The following is a 21,772-nucleotide window of genomic DNA, read 5'->3' as shown; positions in this document are numbered from 1 at the left end:
TGTTAAAAGGTGGAAAAGTTGTGTACATTTGAGTAGTCCAGAAAGAAAATACATTTCAGCTCGTGAAATGTTTTTAGTATATGTGTTAGAACTATAAAGAATTATTATGGCACCAGCATGAAAGGTTTAAACTTGTTTCAGTTCTGGTGAGATGACACTGACACTGCTGGGTTTTGGACACGGTAATGGTTCCATTGCATCTATGTTCCGAGCTAGAGCTAGCACAGAGTGCAGAAAGTTAATTTTAATGTTAGAATTACGTGCATCCAAAACAAAATAAATTCTCGTTACGAAAATAAATGCTTATTCCTCCCTTTTGTATTTTTGTGGCACTGTTTGAGATTATTACAATTAAGGTAACTGAATTATATATGTGCTACAGGACAGTGAAGTTACTATTAGTGACAAGAAGACAGATGTTTCAGAGACATTCTGGAACCCAACATCTGATATCAAGCAGCGTAGATTACCTAGATACACAGTGAAGTTTGAAGAGCAAGATGACTTTGAGTCAGAGAAGTAAGTTCACTTTAGAACCTCATATTATTATTTTGACAAAATAAAACTCATCATCTTCTACAAATTATGAGCAAATCATGATTTATTTCTTTACCGTGTTTGCCGATATTGGTCTGTAAAACAAGAAAGCTACACTGTTAAAATAGAAGATCATTATTTACCAGTCTTACAACCATGGAAATTCTTGATGGAAATGTAGATAAAATATATTACAACATGGTAATATTCTGTTTAGAGGTTGGTCCATTTCATTATCCAATAATTAAGGAAATATTTATAATTATTTTTGTCAACCAGATTGTAGCTCTCTCTATTGCTTGTTTGTCAGGCTTTGGCAACAAGTGACAAGAGCAATAAATAATAAAGACCAAACAGAAGCTACTCAAGAGAAATATGTTCTGGAAGAAGCTCAGCGAAAGAGTGCCAAAGAGAGGAAAATGAAGGGTGAAGAGTGGACATGCAAGCTGTTCGATCAGGATTCAGTCACAGGAGAATGGCACTACAAATATGCTGAGTGAGTCCTGAGGCGTTTGTACTAAAAACTGCTTTTTAAATGCTTGGTAGTGTTGCTGAGCCTTTTCCTGTGGTTTCAGGAAAAAAAGACGTCAGATATATGGCTGAGTTCAAGCTTGTGAAATACGCAGTGCTGCCTGATATTTATAATTAACGTGAATAATTTTCAGCTGATCTTGGTTGGCCCTTTCCGTGTTGAAAAGGCAGTGATTGCTAATGCAGCAAACCGTGTTTCATGTAACCATTGCAATGGGCTTTTTCTCTTTTATCATTACACTATGTGTCTCTACCAATCTGTGCTATGTTCTTGAGTTTCTTTGGCATGGCATTTTGGGATGCATTGCGGTCCTTTCTCCTCCCCACCCAGACTGACCAGAGCAGCTACACAGATTGTCCCAGACTGGAAAGTATGGTACATACAGGCATACCAACTGGAAATCAGAAAATCTAGTGTCTGGAATCAGAAAAGCCTGTGCTTAGTTGAACTGAGCTGTTCATTATATGTTAGAATAACTTTGAGAATAACTGATTTACAGCAATGGTTAATGCTGCGACCAGCTGTCTCTGCTCAGCTGTCAAATACGCCCTGTGCACGTGAGCGCCTGTGAATCAATTTGTGTGATGATGTGGATCAGAAGATGAAGATGTAGCTGAGATGCATTCTGTGTTCTCACCAACTCTTAAAAAAGTCAGCTTGGAGCTGAGCCCTTTACTAGTGATGGTTTTCACAGAACACCCATGTTCCGCTGATTCTTTTTCAATACCCAACACACTTCTATATTGCAGGGATTGTAAATATAAAATATCCAAAGATGATACACTCAGAGTTAAGCAATTCTGAAGCCATGGATGCTGGAAGCATATTCCCATGGCTGAACATGGGAACTCTTCACCTTTTTGTACAAGAAGAGCAATATTTGGGCAGTGGTCTAAGTGCAGGTATAGTGAAGAGTACAATCCTGAGTACTCTTCATGTCTCCCGCAAATTTGCAACTCAGAGGTTTCTTGGAACCCAGTAGAGATTCTGCGTATTTGGCAACCCTCAGTAGATTTATTTTCCATTAATTTCCTTGGATTCTTCTTAAGTTTGTGCAGACTTCCACCACTCAAGACATCCTGCAGCAGGGAATCCCCCAACTAGACTAAATGCTCTGTGAAACACCCTCTCTTGGTTTAAAACTTCCAGTGGTGTTGAAGCCTCTTCCTCTCGGCCGAGTTGTGAATAGTCCAGCTGAATGACTGCCCATCCTGTTGAACCCTGTGTAAACCATCAGGAAAAGTATTGCACTTTAAATCTGTCAGGTCTTAAAGCTGCAGGGGACAGTCTTATCTTGTTAATCTGTGTTTTTTCTTGCCTCCTTGTGGTTCAAGGATGAGCCACAGAAATTTTGCTATGTGCTAAAAAGCAGCCCGTGCTCTCAGCAGTCTCTGGAAGAAACTTCTGTCTCCTGTTACACATGTAATGCCAGCTCACCTCTGGGTCCATGTAGAGAGCAGTCTTTTGCGCTTACTCTGAAAGATGTGTTCAGTGAGCTGTGGCATTTGTTAAGGTATCTGGATTATGGATTTAGGCATCTGGATTACAGATACAAAAGACCTTTGAGAGTGCAACACTGAGTCCTTATCCAGTTACCTTAGATGACATTTAATGCAAGTCAGGTTAAGCTAAGATGTAAATGCAGGTCTGTGTTCACAACATCTGAAACAGCTACGGACATTTTAAAAGGCATACAAGAGGAGATGAGAGGAAATCCACGCTTAATCTACTCTCACTAAAGTTGCGCATCAGAATGACCTTCATGCAGCTGACTTGCAGTTTCTGTCCTGAAAAGGCTGCCATCAGTAGGGATGTCAGTCTTTGACTGGTTGTTGATCCCCACTGAGCTATGTTTCTTTTGCTTGATTTTTTTTTTTTTTTTTTTTTTAAATTCTGTATCAACCTGTACTTGGAAAAGCACTCTTAAAAAATCAGAACAAGCAAACTGTGTGTAGCTCATTAGTGCCTCTTGAAACTAGTCTTGATTGCCATTGGCCACTTTGGGATGAAAGTATATTTGAAGTGACTGATCCTTAACCTCTCCTTCATAGGCATCTTTCAAAAGGAGAAAAAAAAGGCATTCCAAAATAATAATAATTTTTAAAAATCCTCTAATTTCTATGTAGTTCTAAAATAACTGTACATTAAGCAGAAAATACCTCCGTGTTTGACAAATACATATCACTAGCCAGATAAATTCATAATGATATTGTTGGTTAATACAGTAGCTTGTGCTCTTACCAACTGGCTGAGGGCTTGACCTGGATGTGAAGTTTATTGCTTTGGCTCTCTTGACCTTTCAGGTTAGAACTGGGCTAGAAGTGGAAGATAAGATCATTTATTCTATGTCCGACTTCTGTACAGGGAGAGAGAGCTTTAACCTGTTCATACCAAATAGTTTTTGAGCAGGAAAATATTTCTTATTTAAATTGTTGTGATATTAATCAATTATATTCACTTTGTCTAGTACCAGACCATGGGACCCTTTGAATGATATGGTCCAATTTGAAAAAGATGGCACCATCCAAACAAAAGTTCGACACCGGACACCAATGGTATGTTCCAGTTCTCTTAGCAGGGGCAGCAAGATCCAGGGACATGGATATATTGCATTATTTGTATAAAAGTCATCAAAGCATTGGGAGCAATGGCACATAGTATTGTTATCCTACAAAAAGGTAGTTTAGTCCCTCCATAGTCTTTCATTTCAGTGTTGTGTCCTAAGTGGGAGAGATGACTTGATTGGGTGGAAATATAAAATATGCAAACTTGACCTCAACAGTTTAATTGGATTTTTCCCTTACACGCAAAGATGCACAAGCTTCAGACTGCTTTTAACTATTATTATTAGAATGTGCTGCTTTGCTACAGTTCTCATTCTTTGGAAATAATTCATAAGTTTATCAATTGTAGGTTAGTGTTCCAAAAATCAAACGAAAGCCAGCCAATCAGAAGAAAGGGGAATGTGGTTTCTCATCCCCGGAGCCTGATAACCAGGATTCCTCAGGGAGTGAAGGTAGGAAAAGATACATTTGTGTACAGAACTAATAAATTTATCTGTCAGTGAAACAGAGTTCCCCACCCACACATACTTTTCTTATCTCAGTGTTTTTATTATGAAATAATGCATGCTTTAGATCACTATTCAATGCAATGTGAAGCACATTCTGGAAAAACAAAAGAAGCAGAACATCTCATGGTTTTAATTGCAAACTTTTCTGTCCTTTTATACATCAGTATGTAGTGCAGGTAGGCTTAAGTGCTGCACGTATTTAGTACCGGGGGGAAAAAAAAAGTGTGTAAACTCTTTTATTTCTTAGAACAAGATGAATTGCTTTAATTTGTAGATCGATATGTTGCTAGAAGGCAGATTTTTGTTCTTGGTAATGCTTGCAGAAATTAAACAATACAGTGAGTATATTAAGATATTTTAAGCACTTAACTTGTTGTCCTTGTGCACTACAGGAGACTGAAATAAAGCTTTAGTTTTCAATAGAAGCTTAGTTAGAAAACTCTCCTCATTTTTGCAGCTGGTTTAGTTAGTCGTAAGTACTTGTTCCTTTTTGTGACTTAGCAGTCACTTCTGTGAATGACATCTGACTGTTCTATCTTTCTAGCGCAACTTCTGAAGCATAATACAAGAACAAGGAAAAAAGGGGCAGACCTTGGTGAACTGCAGAGTGCCATTGAATCTATAAAGGAAACACAGGAAGACATTAAGAGGTAATACTAAATAAAATGATCTAAAATGGTTTAGAGCATACTAATTTGCTAGCTTTTTTTCCTTGGAGGCTGGTGTGTATCTTCCTGCTTTACAGCCTTGATATTTTAAACTACCCTTCTTCCCAAATGTTGATTGCTCGTTGATGTTTTGTAATATTCCTCAAAAACTGTCTTCTGTAGGAAGCCCTAACATACTAAAAAATGCCTAATTGTCTTGATTGTCATTTACAGGATATTATTTTCTATCTTACAGGGACATTATGGCTCTACGAAATAGAGTCACTTCCAATTCACCACCTGTGGACTACCATTTCTTGCAGTTTAAGCACTATGTCTTCATTTTGCTGCTGGTTCTTCTACAGCTTATCATTAATTTCTTGTTGAAGTAGGAAGCGTGAACAAGGGCCTTTCTCAACTGGAATGATCAAACTATTACTGGGGACCATATTTTAGCCTGGACTTTAAATGATGCAATATTATCTAAAAGAGCCCTGTAGCAACAATTTACAGAACTTTGCCTCAGCATCCATGGTTCAGAATCATACTCCCGTCTACCCAGTTGAAGAAAGAATCGTGTAAGTGCCAGTACACTCTTGCTCCTGGTGTGTGCCTCTGTCTCGCAGACATACGACATCAGCCTTGTGTTTTATATTACGTCATATACTGTTCTGATGAATCTCCACCACAGAATAGATGAAGTTAAAAATATCAGAGGTCAGACCCTGTAGGTAGGATGTGATTCCTGTTATGGCACAATGATAAATGAGCATACTTGGTTACATTTAAACTTACCATTTTTGTAACGAAGGAACTTTTGAAGCAGCCAACAGATTTTTGTAAATGGCTTTGGGTGTTTGGGAGAAAACTTTTGTTCAAGGTCAATCAAATACATTGTTCTACAAAGGTCACCAGTGTTAGGAACTGGCAAGTAAAAAGCTGAAGTCTTTGGGAATTCTGCAATGTAATGTCCTTGATTTGTTTTGGAAGTATGACAGTTTTTATCTTGAATTACTATAGTGGCTTGTAAGCCAGTTGTTTTATTTTTATAATTTTAGAACTTCAGATTCTTCATAAAAACATTCCTGCATCTACTGTACAGAGCACATTTTTAACAGTACAGCACCTGGGAAGGTACTGTCTTGGTCCACTCTCTCTCACAAATTGCAAATGTCAAGGATTTATGGTATGTTTGTAAGTCTTGATAAATCAACAGCTTTGGCTTAATATTTTTGTATGGCCATGTCACAGTAAGCGAACAGACTGCTGGTGCCAGGACTCTTTCTTATTTTTGAAACCAATACGAAGGTGCTTAGTAGGTACCTTGAGTTGAACCTCTCGAAACACAGACGAGGTACAACAGGACTCAGGCACCATCATGAGTTCACTTGCAAATGAAAATGTGTTTGCAAGGAGAAAGCCTTCAGAAATGGTGAGATGGCTTAACAACACACATATCGAAAGAAATGAGAGCGAAACCCTAAGTCTTTGTTAAATTCCTCCTTACTGCTCTGTATACTACCTAACAGAACACACGGGTGCACGTACTCATTATGCTGTAGCCATACAAATTCATGAGAAGCTTAAGTTTCAATGTAAAACTAGGGTTTCTAACGTTTCTATTTGAAGAAATAGATGCATGTATAGAACATGTAAAATTCCAGCAAAAAACTTAGCGCCAGTGTTCATCTGGTGAATTCCTGGTGCCAGTCAAGTGTACCAAGTCAAAAGGGGGCTGTAGTATCATAAAGGTGCTCTCAGGAACCCAGATGAGACAACAGGACGATGAGCGGCACAATGCAAAGGGCAGCCAAGTTTGTTTTCAGAGGATCCTCTCAGAAATCAAATCCATCCCAGGCAATGGAACGGTTCAAAGGTCATGTTTAGCTTTTTGCCATGGCCCAGTTATGCCCCTGCCTTGGGCAGCCTCCCTGACTCTCCAGGTGATCTACCCTTCTGTTCTGCACCAGTCTCACTCAGTATTTAGTGAAAATATTATTTACTTGTTGTTTATCAGCCTAGCTCAGACAGTCCTGTGGCTGACATCTTCCCACACCTCCCTTTCTCTATTACCTTTCCCTCAGTTACATAGAAGTTTTTTGCTTAAGCTGTCAACTCCAGCTTACTTCTTACAGCTTCATATTAGCATAGTTTGGTCGTGAATCACTTTCTGGAATGTGGTACCATAACCAGAGTGATGTCGTATATGTGGACAAGACCAAACTGGATTGGACTTCTATTACATCTACAGCTGATGGGATAAAATTTGTGAGTGTAGAAAGTCCCTCGCTGTTTAAACAAAACAAAACAAAATCCCTACGTTAAGTCTCTAAACAGAAACAGAAGTTGTAAACCATGTATAGAATGGCATAAAGAAAGCAGAATGTTATAGCATTAATGTTCTCAGCCTGGAATTGGGCCATTCAGTATCGCATTCAGATATCAAAGCTTCACCTGTCTTAAGATCCATTACAAGCCTATAAACATACTCTGTACATGGGACTAATACAAGAGGAAGAGTCAGAATTCAGGCAGTAACTCCACTCCTCTAAAATAATACTCTGCTAAATTTTTGGTGCCGAAACTCTTGACTGATAGTTACAAGCTTTTATCTCCCTTGTAAATAGAAATGTCCTTGTGCCCTTTCAAGTTCATTTTTTAAATCATTTCTATTCGAGGTCAGTTAATAACACGGTCTGCATGTATTTTTACACAGACTGCGTGGTAGTGAGTGTAGATTTGACCCAGCCAGCTGGTTGGCAGCACCGAGTTGGACAATGTCAGACTAAACACATACTCTGTATCTGAAATTCATGCTCAGTTCAAGATAACTAAAAAACAGAGCGAGACAAAATGCCCGTGCTTATTTTCCCTTTCAGCTTTTTTTTTTTTAGTTTAATTCTTTTGTAAAAGTGGTTTTACTTATGATAGAGGAAGGTCAAGAATATACGATGAAACTTTTTCAAAAAGTAAAATTGCAGACTTCTGCCTGACTGTATGGTTAGGTAACTTAAATTCTAAAAAGTACATCAAAACCCGAGTAATTCCTGTTTTGCTGGGTTTTGTATGATGTTCCCTTATGTGAAAAGAAGTATTTTCTCGCCTGATTTTTACAGTACAGCTGGTCACAGGCGTATCTCAAGCCTTTTATTTAGCACATTACCGTTGACCTCTGCAACCACGATGTGTAACTGATCTTGAATATTATGGACTTAAGACTGAATTCTGCACACAGTTATGAAAATTGATTGTACAGTTTGCAGATATCTGAGGGCCGTGGCCTCTTACTAGATTTTAAAATTTAAAACAGCACTTGTTTTCAGATTTGATTTACAAATCTTGTTTTCTTTATTTTTTGTTGTACAGAAAACATTTTCAGCATTTGTTGCCATGTGGTTTTGTTGGTTTGGTTTTGTTGTTGTTTTTTATTTTCAAATACACTCTAAGCCTTTAATTTGCCATTTAGGTACAGATTGCCTAGTTAAGAAAAAATAAATATGCCATGTGAAATGTAGGTAGTATCAGTTTCAGACGTAGATTATGTTTCTTGCATTTCACATGTTGATTCCTCTTAAGTATTTGACATTACTTAATGAGGGTAGAGCCTGGTTGTTTCCCCACCCCAATCTCATCAATTATTTGGCAGGTCCCATAAAATGTAGTGACAGCAGTTTCTTCCTTTGTTGTTGTTGTTGTTGATTTGTTGTTCACTGCCCACCTGTGCCTTTGGGATTATCATTTTGTTTGGGTTTTTTTGCTAGATGGGTGTTTATGAAACAGACTATGGATTCAATGTTTTGTAGTTTCTTGAAGGCCATTACTTCACCACTGTTTGTGTAAATAACATATGACAAGGCTTCTGTACATCTGTAAGTTTTAATTCTTGTTATTTCAAGGGTATCCTCAAAATCACAGAGAATTTAGCAGATATTCAAGTATCGTAAACAGTGCCTTCTTGACGGGTTGCTCGCTGTTCTGAGACGTGTAAAGAAGTTTCGTCAAGTTTGTGCCATATGTAACATCTGACCTTTTGTGAGGGCTTCTGTGTTTGAAAACTGACTTTCCTGCTTTGTCAGACTCTGAGGAAAAAAAAAAAAATAAACACATTAAATTATTCCCTCTTCTGGCTGGTGAGCCACAAGTGGAGTATTTCTGGTGTTTGATACCACAAAGCTTTGTGGTATTACGGAAGTAGCCATAACAAAAGAAAACAGCCTCACAGGGAGAATATTTCGGCTTTAGTGTTATTATTATTTTCGTCCTGCTGCCGCCCCGGTACTGTCCCGGGCCCCGCGCTGCACCAGGCGGGAACATCAGTGCTCAGCACACAGAGCCCGGCTCCAGCCGTCTGTTTCTGCTCGATCGCCGCCGCTCCCGCGTCGTTCGTGTGTTGGAAGGGCCGGGGCTGTAAGCGGGCGTCGGGAGCCGGCGGCGCTGCCCGCGGCTGGGCTGTAGCTCAATAAAGACGTGTCGCACTCGGCTCGACTTACAGCTCCGCTGGGGCCTGGCTCTCCCCTCACGGCCCGGCGCACGCGTCCTCCTCGGCCATTGGTGCGCGGAGCGGAAGGGGCGGGGCGACGGTTGCCATGGCGCGGCGGCCGGAGCCGGGGCGGCTGGCGCAGGAGGCGGCGGCGCTAGCGGGCGCGGTGCGCGGCGCGCTGGGGCCGCGGGGCGGGCGGGCGCTGTTGGTGCGCCCCACCGGACAGGCGCTGCTGACGCGGGACGGGCGGCGCCTGCTGGAGGCGCTCAGCCTGGAGCCGCCGACGGCCAGGTACGGAGGCGGGGCCGGGGCGCGGGGCCGGGCGGGGCGCGGTTCCGCCTTAACCTAAGCCCCTGTGCCCGCAGGATGATGGCGGCCTGCGCCTGCAGCCACCGCGCCGCAACGGGGGACGGCGCCAAGACGTTCGTGGTGCTGCTGGCCGCCGTGCTGGGCGGCCTGCGGGCGGCGGGCGTTGGGCTGCGGCGGGCGCTGCGGGCCTTCGAGGCGCAGGTGCTGGAGCGGGCCGTGGCGCAGGGGCTGCGGCGGCACCTCCGCTCGGCTCTCTCCGGGCGGCAAGCGGGGGCGGGCGCCCTGGAGCCGCTGCTGGACGCCTACCTGGGCGGCCGGGTGGGGCCCGGCGAGCGGCGGCTCCTGGCGCGGCTGTGCTGCGAGTTCTGCCGGCTCTGCGCCCCCGCCGCCCCGCTCTGCCCGCAGGTGCTGCGGCTCCTCGGCCGCCGGTTCACGGAGCTGCACGCCGCCGTGGCTGGGCTCCCTGTGGCCAGCTCCAGGGTCCTGCCCGGGCTCGTCTTCCGCAGGGACTTCGCGGCATACTGCCCAGCAGAAGGGGAGCTGCGGGCCCTGCTCGTCACCGAGCTCCTCCGGCCCGCCCTGGCGGCCCCCGGCGTCGAGTTTGTTGTCGACTCCGAGGGTCACTATCGGTCCTCACTGTGCTGGATCTCAAGGAGGACAGAAGCTTTAATGAGCCACTTGCAGAGCAACAATATTAAGTTGTTACTGTCACACGTGAAGCAAGACGAAGTAGTTATACACTATGCAAAATTATACGGTGTATCTGTGGTAGAGTGCTTATCATCAGAAGAAATGGCCCTTATCTGTGAAATCACAGGAGTCTCACCTTGTGCACCCTTTGGTGACAACATACACAGAGAAATCACCGAAGCTGCGGTGGCAACGTTTTGCCAGCCCTTGTTGCTGGGCTCACAGAGATGCATTCACATTGGCTTCACCAGCGTGTCTGCCTTTCAGCCTCATTGCCTTATTCTGTGTGGGCCGGTCGCTGGTGTTAATGAGCAACACGCTGCTGCTTTACAAGGGGCATTTACAATGCTGCAGCAGCTCTTTAAAACAGTTGATCAGAGGGAGGAATGCACAGCAGAAGGTGAAGGCCGGAATGAAGCCACAGAGGTTTGCAGCTGTTGTTCTTCAACTACTCAGAAACAAGGCATAATAGAAAATATTTCTTGTAACAGTAATCAGGTTCCTGAAAGACAAGTGAAAACACAAATGGATGAAGCAGAGACAGGAATTACAGACCCTGCTTTGCAGGGAAGTGAAAATCGAGCGTTTGTGCTAACAGACTTGCGTATACCCTCAGATCCCATCTCGCACATCAAAGAATTTAACGTTGCCACAGAAGGAGTTGGATCTTCAAGAGATGGACAGAAACCACATAAAAAATGTGAACATCCAGGTGATGCGCTCGACAACTATAAAAGTGACTCACTTGTGGACTATCAAAAGAATTACAGCACTGCTGTATCAGCAGCAGCTAGTGCTAATAATACAGTCACTGCATGTGAACGCCTAGATGTTGGCAAAGACCTAGAGGAAACAAGTTGCAATATAGTTCCATTTAAACATGAAAACAGTTGTGCAAGTCTTGCACGGAATTATTCCAACTCCCTCATAGAAGCAGGATCAGTTTTGCCAGTAGGAGGTTACTTTGAGATCCTGTTACATTATTATATTCAGTACTATGCAAAACAGTTTCAGCCATCAGAGGTAACTGTCATAGCCAATGTAGTTGCTGATGCTTTGCTGAGTATTCCCAAGTCCTTATACGGGACAACAGAACGAAACAGCTTTACCAAATTTTATCTTGAAGTCATAAATGCACTCAGAAAAAATCAGCCACTGCCTGTGAATGAGCAAGGCTTAGAATTGGTGTATTGCAAATACCAGTTAGTTACTTCAGTTCTTCATTGTGTTACAGAGCTCCTTTCCATAGATTTAATAATTGGTGTTAGGCGGCCAGTGCCAAAAATTGAGGATAATGACTCAGAAGATGATTTCTGAAATAATTAATAAAGAATGGGTTTGATTATGTGTTTTTCTGTGTCTTCTTGTCAAATAGATGTGTGTCAAAATTCAGTGATAGAGACTAAAATATCTCTTTTTCAGCCCAGAAACTTACTACAATTCTTTTCTCTTAGAAGAAAAGGAAAGGAAAAAAAAGGCCGACCAGCTGAGATTAGTGGAAAACAGCAAGTGTGAAGTTTTTAACATGGGAAAGTGTAGCTGATTTCTACTGCAGAAGATCTGCAATGTTTTTCCATCCACATGCCGAGGATCTGGTGTACATTCCAGCCAAGGGTGAACTTCGCCTCTTTTGGAGGTTTGAGTATTTATGCAAGTCAGATGTGATCTGTTTTCCTGGCATGTTAGAAGTTGTCAATATGAGATGAGCCATTAAACTTGCAAGTTTTAAGCAAGGTGGTTTTTTTTAGCCTTCATATTAGGCTGGATTTAATGTTATTTGAAATAAAAAGATTTTTCTACATTTTGTGGGTTTTAATATAATGGGGAAAATATAGTTGTTGTGAGCCTCTTCAGCACTGGGGCAGGCAATGGTGGGCTGCTGCAGTATATCCCAATGAAGAATTTTCTCATCTGCTAAGAGATACAGCATTTTTGCCTTCAATTGAGTTTGCTTAAGTCAAACTTGAAGAATTAAGAATAATATTGTGACTGGCTGGCATGCGCTGTGGCAAATGAGTTTATGTGATGTTACTATAAAAGGCTGTGTCATCATGGGAGAAGTGTACAAAGACAATAATGCAGTTTTTTGTGAAAAACCTGAGGCACTGTTTCACTTCAGACTTTGATCATTTGGGATTTTATTCTGGGTTTGTTAGTTTGTTTAGTCTCGCTTTTCTTATTTTATTATTATTTCCCTTCCTGCCAGGATTTTCACCTTAATAGGGTTTGCTTTAAGCACAGTGTCACCTGGATGTCAACATACCTGACTTTTTGCTGTGTCCTAAAAACTACAGGTGTAGTGGGGGAGGTTTTTGAGTAACTAAGCAGCTGCAGCTGATAATGGTATCACATTAGTTCTCTCTGTGCCATGGCCAGGATTGTATAGTACTTGGAATAACTGGATTTTTTTTTTTTAATCTGCCATTGAACAAAATGTAGTGAGGATATTTAAAATCGTAGGCATACCATCTTGATCTGCTATACTTGAGATGATTATAACTGAAAAACAGATTTTGTTTCCCCATTAATTTATTCTGTTGCTTTCCCTTTTTTGGTTTCTTCAGAAGTCTATTGAAGTTGTTTCAGGTGTTTCGTCAGCAATGCTTTGTGTGACTGTGACATCCTGTTGAAAGTTTATATGTATTCTTGGTAATATAAGATACTGTTTGGTTTGGGTTTTTTTTTTCCTGACTAATACAGTTTTACAGACATCTGCATATGAAAAACAGTGAAACTCAGTGTTTGCTAGAGTGATTTCTTTAATGAAGGATTAGGGATGGTAATTCTCTTTTTTTTTAGAATGCTTTTTGGTGGGTGCAGAGGTGGGGAAGAATTAAACACTGAGGAGTGAAAAGAAAATCATGTTCTTGCTGTTACCACATGCTTTCTGTAGCTGCTTCATGTGGCAGGTCCGGTTCAAGTGAAGAGGAATCTGGGTTGTGGAAGAGCCAGTGTCCAAGGGCAGCTTTCCACCAGCCCTGGCCCTTCAGCAGGCACTTGGATTCTGTATTTTCAGTTTGTAATGAGCTGCTGAGGCAGTTTTTCTCTTGCACAAGTTTTTGCCTGCTCTCTTCAAACTGCTGGCCAACTGGCTGGCCAAGGATTAATGATTCGCTTCGTGGTGGGTCTGACAACCGCGGCACAGAGCGGGTGAAGCCTGGCAGCTGCCGGGTTGTCTACAGAAGCTGGTTTGTATTCCACAGATATTCTCTAAATACAGGGAAAATAAAGGGAATACTGTATTATTTCACATTATTTTTTACCATTGATTCATCTGCACTCTTGGAGATTTACTGTAGTTCCTTGAAAAAGATCAAAACAAAAATATTTTGTTATGCGGATGGCATTCTGGCTGTTCATTTAAATTGTGTCATTCTTATCATTGAGAAAAAGAAAGTTAAAAAAATTTATGATACACAAATCTCTTATTTTTGTATGCCAGAGATAAAAGGGAGAGTTTTAAAATTACAATAAAACTTTTTTTTCTGACTTGTTTTTGATGAAACCTCTCGAGTCTGAAGGCTCGTGGAATCAGGAGCTGTATGTCATTGACTTCTCTGTCCTTTTATATTTTGTGAATGATCAGTTTTCTCATTTGAACTACCAGTTCCCTGTTTTCTGTGGAAAGCTGAGGACATGGCATGGCCTGCCCTTGGGGAGGAATGTCACCTCTCTGCCCTGGACTGCTGAGGTGGATGCTTATTCAGGACATGGCTGTTTGGTTTCCAGTCCTGGAGTCCAAGTGCATTATGAGATAAGCACCGGTTCAAGGAAAAAGAAAGGTGTTAACTTAGTTTTTGAGGAGAAGAGCAGATTTACTTCTGGAGTCAACTCTTTCTTATCTTTATAGGAGTCTTATCCAGTAATTAGCCTGGAAGTATAATCATGACTATTAGGGAATAGACCACCTTTGCTTATTGAATTATTTGGTATACTGCTTCTTATAGAACTTGGTTAGAAACTGCTTATATAGAATTTTCTTAGTTTAAGTAAGGTTGCTTAGCTTAATTTCTGCAAGCTGTAAGCCTTTGAACTTTGTGCTTCACTAAGTAAAACAGGTCTCAGAGTCTTCAAGCTAGAACATTGTGGAAGCAGTGTCCCTGGAGGTAAGTAAAAAACCAGAATGGCATCTAACAGAAGAACGTTTTTGCTATTGCCAAAAACTTATTTTCTCCAGCTATAGGTGCAAAATAGCAACCGAAGGTCAGAACTTTGTTTGACATCCCACCTGATGAAAATGAAGAGATCCAGTAAAAAGAGGGCAGACCCCAGACTCAAATTTTGCTGTTGCTCTGGAGTGACACAGGGGATGGGGGCTTGGATTGTGGGGGTATAATCGTCCAAGTTCTTTTCAGCAGAGAGTCCTTCTTTAGGAGGCACCAGCTCAAGCTGGTCCATGCTGTTCCTTGCGAATAAATTATTTTAGAAGAATTTCTGGAATCCAAGACTGAATCTCTGCTACAGGAAACCTAGGGAACAGAAACTTCCTTAGCAATGACCTAATCTTGGGAAATACTTGGGGATCACTGCTGTCCCCTCTACTCTGCGTTCTGGGCTGGGGCCTGGGTGCCATCCATGCCCTTTCTCTGCTGCTGAGGTTTCTGACCCAATCCGGCAGCCACCCCTGGGCTGCAGAGCCTGCGGTGACCTGGTCACCCCGCTCAGACTGTTACTACCCACAGGTACTTGGGCCTTAGGTATGGAATTACTCATGACATCTTGTGACTGTGCCAAATTTTAAAGCTATTTCTAAATGTAGCTTGCCCTTTGACAGGTGACATGGGGACGATTCTAAGAGTGATGTCTTGACATGGTGGCAGGGACAGAAGGGTTACCTGGGGCAGCTTGGGAGAACATGTTTACTCGGTCAAAACTGCAGGGTGTGGTATGTTTGAGCACGCACTGAGGTTGTAAAAGCCTATGGGTTTTCCTTCTTGCACTGTTTCCCAGAGATTATTTCTGTTATTTTTATATTTCTAAACATGGATTGGCTTCCATGTGAAGTTAAAGTTGGGTATGTGCAGACATGTATGGACTCAGGTCCAAACTTGTAATGCGATGTACAGGGATAATGGTGTTAATAGCCTAAAAATTAAAAGAATGGTTTTCGAAAAATCTTGATGTTTAATTCTCCTTTCTGCAGCCCTTAGCAAACCTATATTCTACCTCACATTAAATTTATCAGAATATTTTAGAGGCCCTCACCCTAGACGCAAGGAGCGTAGGTGTATTTTAAGCAATGTAATCCCATTTGTCAGGTAGCAGAATCACATACGCAGGCAGGTAGTTCATTGAGGCTTTTTAAAATCAAATAAAAAAGAAAACCAAAACAGTTTTTAAGATGCACGTGTAGTAATTCACAGTGAAACTAGATTGGAACTTCATCCTTCACACAGCTCTTGAGAATGGGAACAAGCTGTTTACCTGGCGAGGACACACCATTTTTATTTGTTGATTTGGGCAGGAGTCGTGTCCCACAGATTTTTACAGGTGCCAGAACAGCACCAGGAAATCCTCCATCCCCAGGGCTCCTCCTGTTGCCCTTCTGCATCACCAGACCCCAGGTCTGTCGTGGGGGTCTCTGCCAACACCAGCTCCCTGCGTACCAAAGGGGCATCGCTTCTGTAGTTGAAGTGGCGCAACCTAAATACGGCCTTACATTTTCAGCCGTGCTTGGTTGGTTACTAACCTCCAGCCTTTTTGGCAGTGATACAGAGAGTATCACTAATATACACCAGGCACAACGAAGAATATGTTGTGTCATGAATCACACGCTGCTGAATCACATTTGCAAGAGGGGAATGCGAGGTCTTGTTTGGGAGCATGACTGTATAGTGACATAACTCTGGTCATTTTATATCATTTCTGTTGTTATCTTTATAACAATCATCTTCCAGAGTCCACAGGTGGGTGATAAATCTTGCTGTGTGAGAAGATTAAGGAAGATGAAATTCTGCACTTCCGTGTATCTCCTGGACTTCACTAGAACTGCGTTCACCTGAGCCTGTACCTAATTTGCTTTTTGTTATCTAACAAATCTGCTATTATTGGTAGAGACTTCTGTTTCTGATTACTAAATTTATTTATGTGCTTGTTTAGGTTAGTATGTCCCCTCGTGTCTCTTTTTGGTGAGGTTCTTTTAAATTTCATGTTAAGAGAGAAAATATTTCAATGTTCAGTTGCAAAAATCTTTTCATCTTGAAGTCTAAGAAAGTTGGGGTTTTTTTGTCACCAGTAAAACCAAAGATTAAATATTTGCTTTATTTACTATACTACTTTTCACACTATTACCACTAAAACTGAGCAAATCAAGAGAGTAATGTCTGAATTTATAAACGGTATGTGTTGGCTGTAATTAATGTGATTATAATTTTGCAGCAGCATTTTGTGTAAGGCATCATTTGTATTCTGTTAATGAAACTCAAAATAGATATTTGTATCTAGGATTATACAAATTGCTTCCCTCTGAGAATATTAAACTAATAATTACTTCCAGAAATAAGAATTTTAATTTTAGCATTCCAAAGCTAAAAATAATGACAGCAAAAATGTAATAGATTTAATATATATTAGCTCCTTCTTTATTACTTGATTCAATAGAAGACTAGACTTTGGAAATGATGCTTACTCCTGTGATAAATAGAGCAGTGCAGTCTTAAAAAACACTGCTGGAAAAATCATACAAAATAATTTTCCTGCTGGTTCAGCAAACAGTTTATTTCTCATGAAATCACCAGCAGATCAAAGAACTGTAATGCTGAGGCTTTGGTTCAGTGCAGGATTAAGGGCACATCAGTAATATTGCTTCCTGTGTGGCTGTGTCCTAAACCACCCGCAGCAGAGCTCACCATATAAAGATAATATTTCCATCTAAGGTATTAAAACAAACAAAAAAAAGGTATTGTTTTACTGAATAGAATATCTAACCTGTTCGTATTTTCAGACTGCCAGTAAAACAATCCAGCACGGTGATCTGTCTTTTGATAATAATCATGACCTACTTTCAACGGGTGTCTTCATTTTCCGGGCGAAGCATCTGATTAAATATTACCTTAAAATGTGAATGCAGAGAGTGAACACGTGACAGGGATTTCTCTGTGTATGTGGGGGAAAGGTAGCTCCAGATGAGAGCTACATCTGTTGAGATTTTTAACATTAGACTAGATATGTGTCTGGTATCATGTACGAGGATTATATTTAGGCTTTTGGAACAACGGAAGTCATTGTAGAAACTGCTGGATTATGTTCACAGGGCGAATAACCTGCATTGGATCCCTTTCCTAAAGCCAGAAATACCCTGAGGCTCTTGATTACCAACGCACTACTGAAAAAAAAGTACAGAATAGTTACGTAGTGCTGTAAAAAATTCATAGAACAAAGTGAAGAGCAGCTTATGTAATTTTGTGATTGATGATTTTGTGTATGTGAAACCTTTCTTCATAAATTCCACATGTAAAAGGAAAAGTTTAGAACTACGGTACAGTAAGGACAGTTTTTTGTAGGAAGTACCCAGCTTTTTCCATTATGAAAGTCAGGTTTTACTATTTGAAATTCAGCCTGGGTGGTGTCTCTCCCCACACTGTACAAGGAGTGAGTGCTTCCTGCTGACTCACGTGGGAAATTTTGCCCAAGCAGTTCAATTGTTCCCAGAAAAAAATTAGAAAAAATACTTCATTTTGCCTTCGTTTTGTATGAGTGATCTTTTATTTGAGATTCTTTGCAATCCCTTTGCTTCATTGCTGGGAGCAGAATTCTCTGTTTCTTCTCTACTAAGAGAGCTGGAAGGAGGTATGAACCAAGGAGCAAGAAAAGCAATCTGAAACCAAATCCTCTAATTACCTATCCTGGATCTCCAAAATACTGTGGTGCTGGACCACCTCCTCACCAGGTTGACTCTGGTGACATGTACTGAAAAAAACACGAGCTCCTCAGCCACGTATATGAGAGGTCCTACTGTACCAAGCTTGGAATGCGATACAGTTCAGCTCACTGTTATGTTTCTGGATGAATTTATCCAGCTCAGTAAGCCTTGCAAGCTGTGATGTAGGTAAATGGAAGGGGTTTTGTGGCATTTCCAAACAGCCGGTGCTTGTAATACAGCAAGTATTGGAACTCAGAATTTGTAATACATTCCCTGTAACCTGAGGCATTTTTATCACCTTGCAGAATTTTCCAGTGAGACACATTTTAAGCCTTGGTGGTTATTAACACCATCAAGGGTGTTAAAACACTGGCACAGGTTGTCCAGAGAGGTGTTAGATGCCCCATCCCTGGAGACATTCAAGGCCAGGCTGGACAGGGCTCTGAGCAACCTGATCTAGTTGGAGATGTACCTGCTCATTGCAGTGAGGTTGGACCAGAAGTCCTCTGAAGGTCCCTTCCGACTCAAACTATTCTATGATTCTATGATTATCAGCACCATTTTGTTCTAGGACTCCCCTCAGTTTCAAAAGATTGCCACCTTGGCCATAATCCTAAGTGTTGCAGAAGATACATGGCTAGGATCTATGAAGGGGAATGAATCTGTAACCAAGCAGAAAGCAGGAAATTTTCTACTCCAGTTTCATTGCTTTTGCTCTCTGCTCAACTGTAGAGCTCATGAGACAGCCTGATACAGTAATAACTCCATGGGTGTGTGGGTGGAGAGAAGGAGGGACAAGAATAAGACAGGAAATAAGAAGACTCAGTTCAAAATGAAGAGAGGGGAAAGATGAAGGTTGCGTGATGAATATAGCGTAAAAAAAGGACCGTTATGTAGGAGGAAGAATGTAGAGTCCCAGGTACATGAATGGGAAGAAGCAGCCTCAGCTTCCACGCGTTCCTCCCTGGAGACGCAGGAACCAAGGCGAGATGTTAAGTTCTGCTCTTATCTTGGAAGAGTGGCAAAAGACAGAAAAATCCATGAAACTGATTTTCTGCTGTGCTGGGGTAGGAAAGTAGCTACCTGGGAAAGCAGTAGGAGCCGTGAAGACGCCTGTCTGTGTATCTAAGGGAACCTGTGCTGTAAACCTGCAACAGCTGGAGATAACAAGTCACATTCCTGTTCCTGAAGCTCAAAGAATCCAGGGTTGGGTGCAGAAATTACGGGGTGTGGAGCGCATTTATTTAGATAGCACATCTTGCCCTCAATGACCTGCGCCTCTGGAATGTGCTTTGATCCTTAGATGCTTCCAAGATCCAGGCTGGAGTCATCAATAATAATGGGTTTTTCTCCACAGCCCCAGTGGTGAGGGGTCCTGGGCTTGAGCTTGTGTGGTGATTTGTGTCTGGGGATTTGTGTCTGGGGATACTGGGCAAGTTCATGTTGCAGGTCATGCAGTGAATAACACAGGATTGTAATGGGAAACTGCTGCGATTACAGCTTTGAAAACAGTTGTAGAAACTCTTACTGAAGTAATAAATCATCAGCTGATGAATTCGCCATTTGCTGGGCCTCAGATAATTAATCTAAACTTACTTGTGTTAAAGGGTAGAAAGGCTGTCTGGGTCCTCTAAGCTTATTTTACATAGTGAAATATAACAAGAGTTCAGTGGGTTTAGCCTCCTTATCGAATTGTAGGGAAAAAAAGTGAATTTCCTTGTATAGTTCTGACCTCTTATATGACTGAAAAGCTCCAAGAGAAACAATTCTAAAAATCATAGTTTTCCAACTTCTCAAATACCAATCTCTTATTGATTGTGTCCTTGTCACCACAAAAGAAGAAAAGGTCTATTCCCACTGAAAACAGCAGGTTTCTATTTGTGCATATGCAGATCTCAAACCTCTAATCCAAATGTATTTGATTGTAAATGGAACATACTGAACAGGCCAGTAAAACTGATTACCAAGTACTTTTGAGAAGAAAATGGCCTATGCCTGTTTTTTTTTTTCCTAATTAATAATTCTCATTGGTTTTTCCCACTGAAAAAAGGCAGTTGAAATAAAATACTTGAACAAAATCATAGATAGTTGTCTCGCTATTATATTTAACTTATTTGAGTTTTAACCATTCATCCTGTGATTTCTATGGGGTTTTGTAAATATGACTAATATCTGATTTTAAAAACATTTTGTTGATTCAGTAACTGCCTGATTTTGGCTGTAACATTTTAGCTGCAAATATCAAATTATAACAAAAATGTGGCAAACTTCTTTGAATATCCTGGAAATCTGTGAGCCATTGGGAAAAACCAGTGAATTTTGTTTTCTGGAGTCTTATAACAATGGATGCCTGAGGTTGGGATTGGGTCCCAAATCAGCAGCATCTGCAAACTGTGTTTATTAGCTCATAAATTGTATAGCTTTTGAATAATTTTACCTTTACATTTTGGCATTACTCAGGTTTATAACAAAGTCTGAGTCTGTATGAAAATGCAGAGAAATAAATTTCTAATCACTATTCCCTCTGGATTCCTGTTGTCAGAATGAGTGGGTGTTCACATCAGAAGGTAGAATAAATGCTACTGCCTTGAAATGCTGCCTCTGCAGCTCCTAGTGTTATTGCACTTGTCATTGTGAGCTTTCCAAACGCTCCCCTTTTGAGCTTGGAATGAATTTGTTCCACTCGTAAAAACACCCACATCTGTAGGAAGAAATGTGTGTGTACCTTTCTTCAGTTTCCATAGTGTGACATGTATTTTCCCTCACTAATTTTCCTCCTTTGCACTGTTTTCATGTGTCATGTGACACTGGCTATTATTTATCTATATTTTTTCCCTCAAGGTTGAGAGTTGTCACGTTTTATTAAAACCTTAGATGCCAGAATTTCTCCTGACTTATTACTTATCTGATCACATATATTTTACTTACCCTGTTCAAAAATTATTTTGATATAAGAATCATTGAATGATTCAATAAAGAATAGCAGATATGAATATTCAATTTAAAGAAGGCAAGGGCTGGGGACTCTTAAAGCTTTTCACAGTAACAAACAGCACAGGATTAATATCTTAGAGCTGATGATAACTGGATTCTCCTAAAATGCTTTTTATTCACCAGAAATTGCCAGGATGGCTTTGTAGTTGAACAGTATCACCATATAATTAGATTGCTGTTATCGGTATAATTAGGCAGTGCAATGGTGATACAGCAACCTATATTTCTTGTAAAAATAACTACCCAACAATTGGTCTTCTGCAGGAGTAGCTGTTAGATGTCATGGGGTAAAGACATCAGCTAGAGGAGGAGACAGAGGTTGAGACCCCGGGGTTTTTTCATCACCGGCACTGATTTACTGCAAAGCCTGGAGTAAGTCACTTAATGCCCATGTGATTAATTTTTCATTGTGAGACAGCAGTGGACTTCGTGTTCATAAAGGCTTCAGGCCGTGCTTTAAATCTCTGGGAGTCTGAAGATGGATGCAAACGCAATCACTGTGTGTTAAAAAACAAACAACAAACAACAATGTATTGGACATTCTCTCAGTCTCTCAACTGTCTCTTTTATAAAGTGTAAAAAACTGTTTTTACCAGGATTGCAGATACTGTATATTTTACTCTGACTTTTACCACTGCCTACTGTAGGA

The 21,772-nt window shown here is 41.1% G+C and overlaps 2 protein-coding genes across 5 annotated transcripts in view; both read left to right on the top strand.

Annotated features, from left to right (window-relative positions):
* Positions 1–9,274, top strand: part of OSBPL8 (oxysterol binding protein like 8) — a 100,063-nt gene extending 90,789 nt beyond the window's left edge. For all 4 annotated transcript variants that reach the window (XM_065837876.2, XM_071799366.1, XM_071799364.1 and 1 more), the window contains 6 exons: positions 383–519; positions 848–1,033; positions 3,537–3,624; positions 3,983–4,085; positions 4,687–4,792; positions 5,046–9,274. In XM_065837876.2, the coding sequence (XP_065693948.1) occupies positions 383–519; positions 848–1,033; positions 3,537–3,624; positions 3,983–4,085; positions 4,687–4,792; positions 5,046–5,181 (756 nt within the window). In that variant the 3' untranslated portion in view covers positions 5,182–9,274. The remainder of the gene's footprint in view (positions 1–382; positions 520–847; positions 1,034–3,536; positions 3,625–3,982; positions 4,086–4,686; positions 4,793–5,045) is intronic.
* Positions 9,275–9,375: 101 nt separating this feature from the next.
* On the top strand, positions 9,376–20,647 carry BBS10 (Bardet-Biedl syndrome 10). Its single transcript, XM_065829714.2, has 2 exons — positions 9,376–9,560; positions 9,635–20,647. Exons 1-2 carry the CDS (start codon positions 9,376–9,378, stop codon positions 11,583–11,585), a joined length of 2,136 nt encoding a protein of 711 aa, XP_065685786.1. The 3' UTR covers positions 11,586–20,647.
* The last annotated feature ends 1,125 nt before the right edge of the window (positions 20,648–21,772 follow it).

This window comes from Patagioenas fasciata, chromosome 1 (genome assembly GCF_037038585.1).
Source record: "Patagioenas fasciata isolate bPatFas1 chromosome 1, bPatFas1.hap1, whole genome shotgun sequence".
NCBI classification, from domain to species: Eukaryota; Metazoa; Chordata; class Aves; order Columbiformes; family Columbidae; genus Patagioenas; species Patagioenas fasciata.
The sequence above is the reverse complement of the archived record's forward strand: the minus strand, read 5'-3'. Positions and strand labels throughout refer to the sequence as shown.

Bases quoted from the DNA above. Each gene is read 5' to 3' on its own strand.
- BBS10 (XM_065829714.2), top strand. From the start codon at position 9,376: ATGGCGCGGCGGCCGGAGCCGGGGCGGCTGGCGCAGGAGGCGGCGGCG. The intron at 9,561-9,634 runs GTACGGAGGCGG...CTGTGCCCGCAG, and splicing joins CTGGAGCCGCCGACGGCCAG to GATGATGGCGGCCTGCGCCT.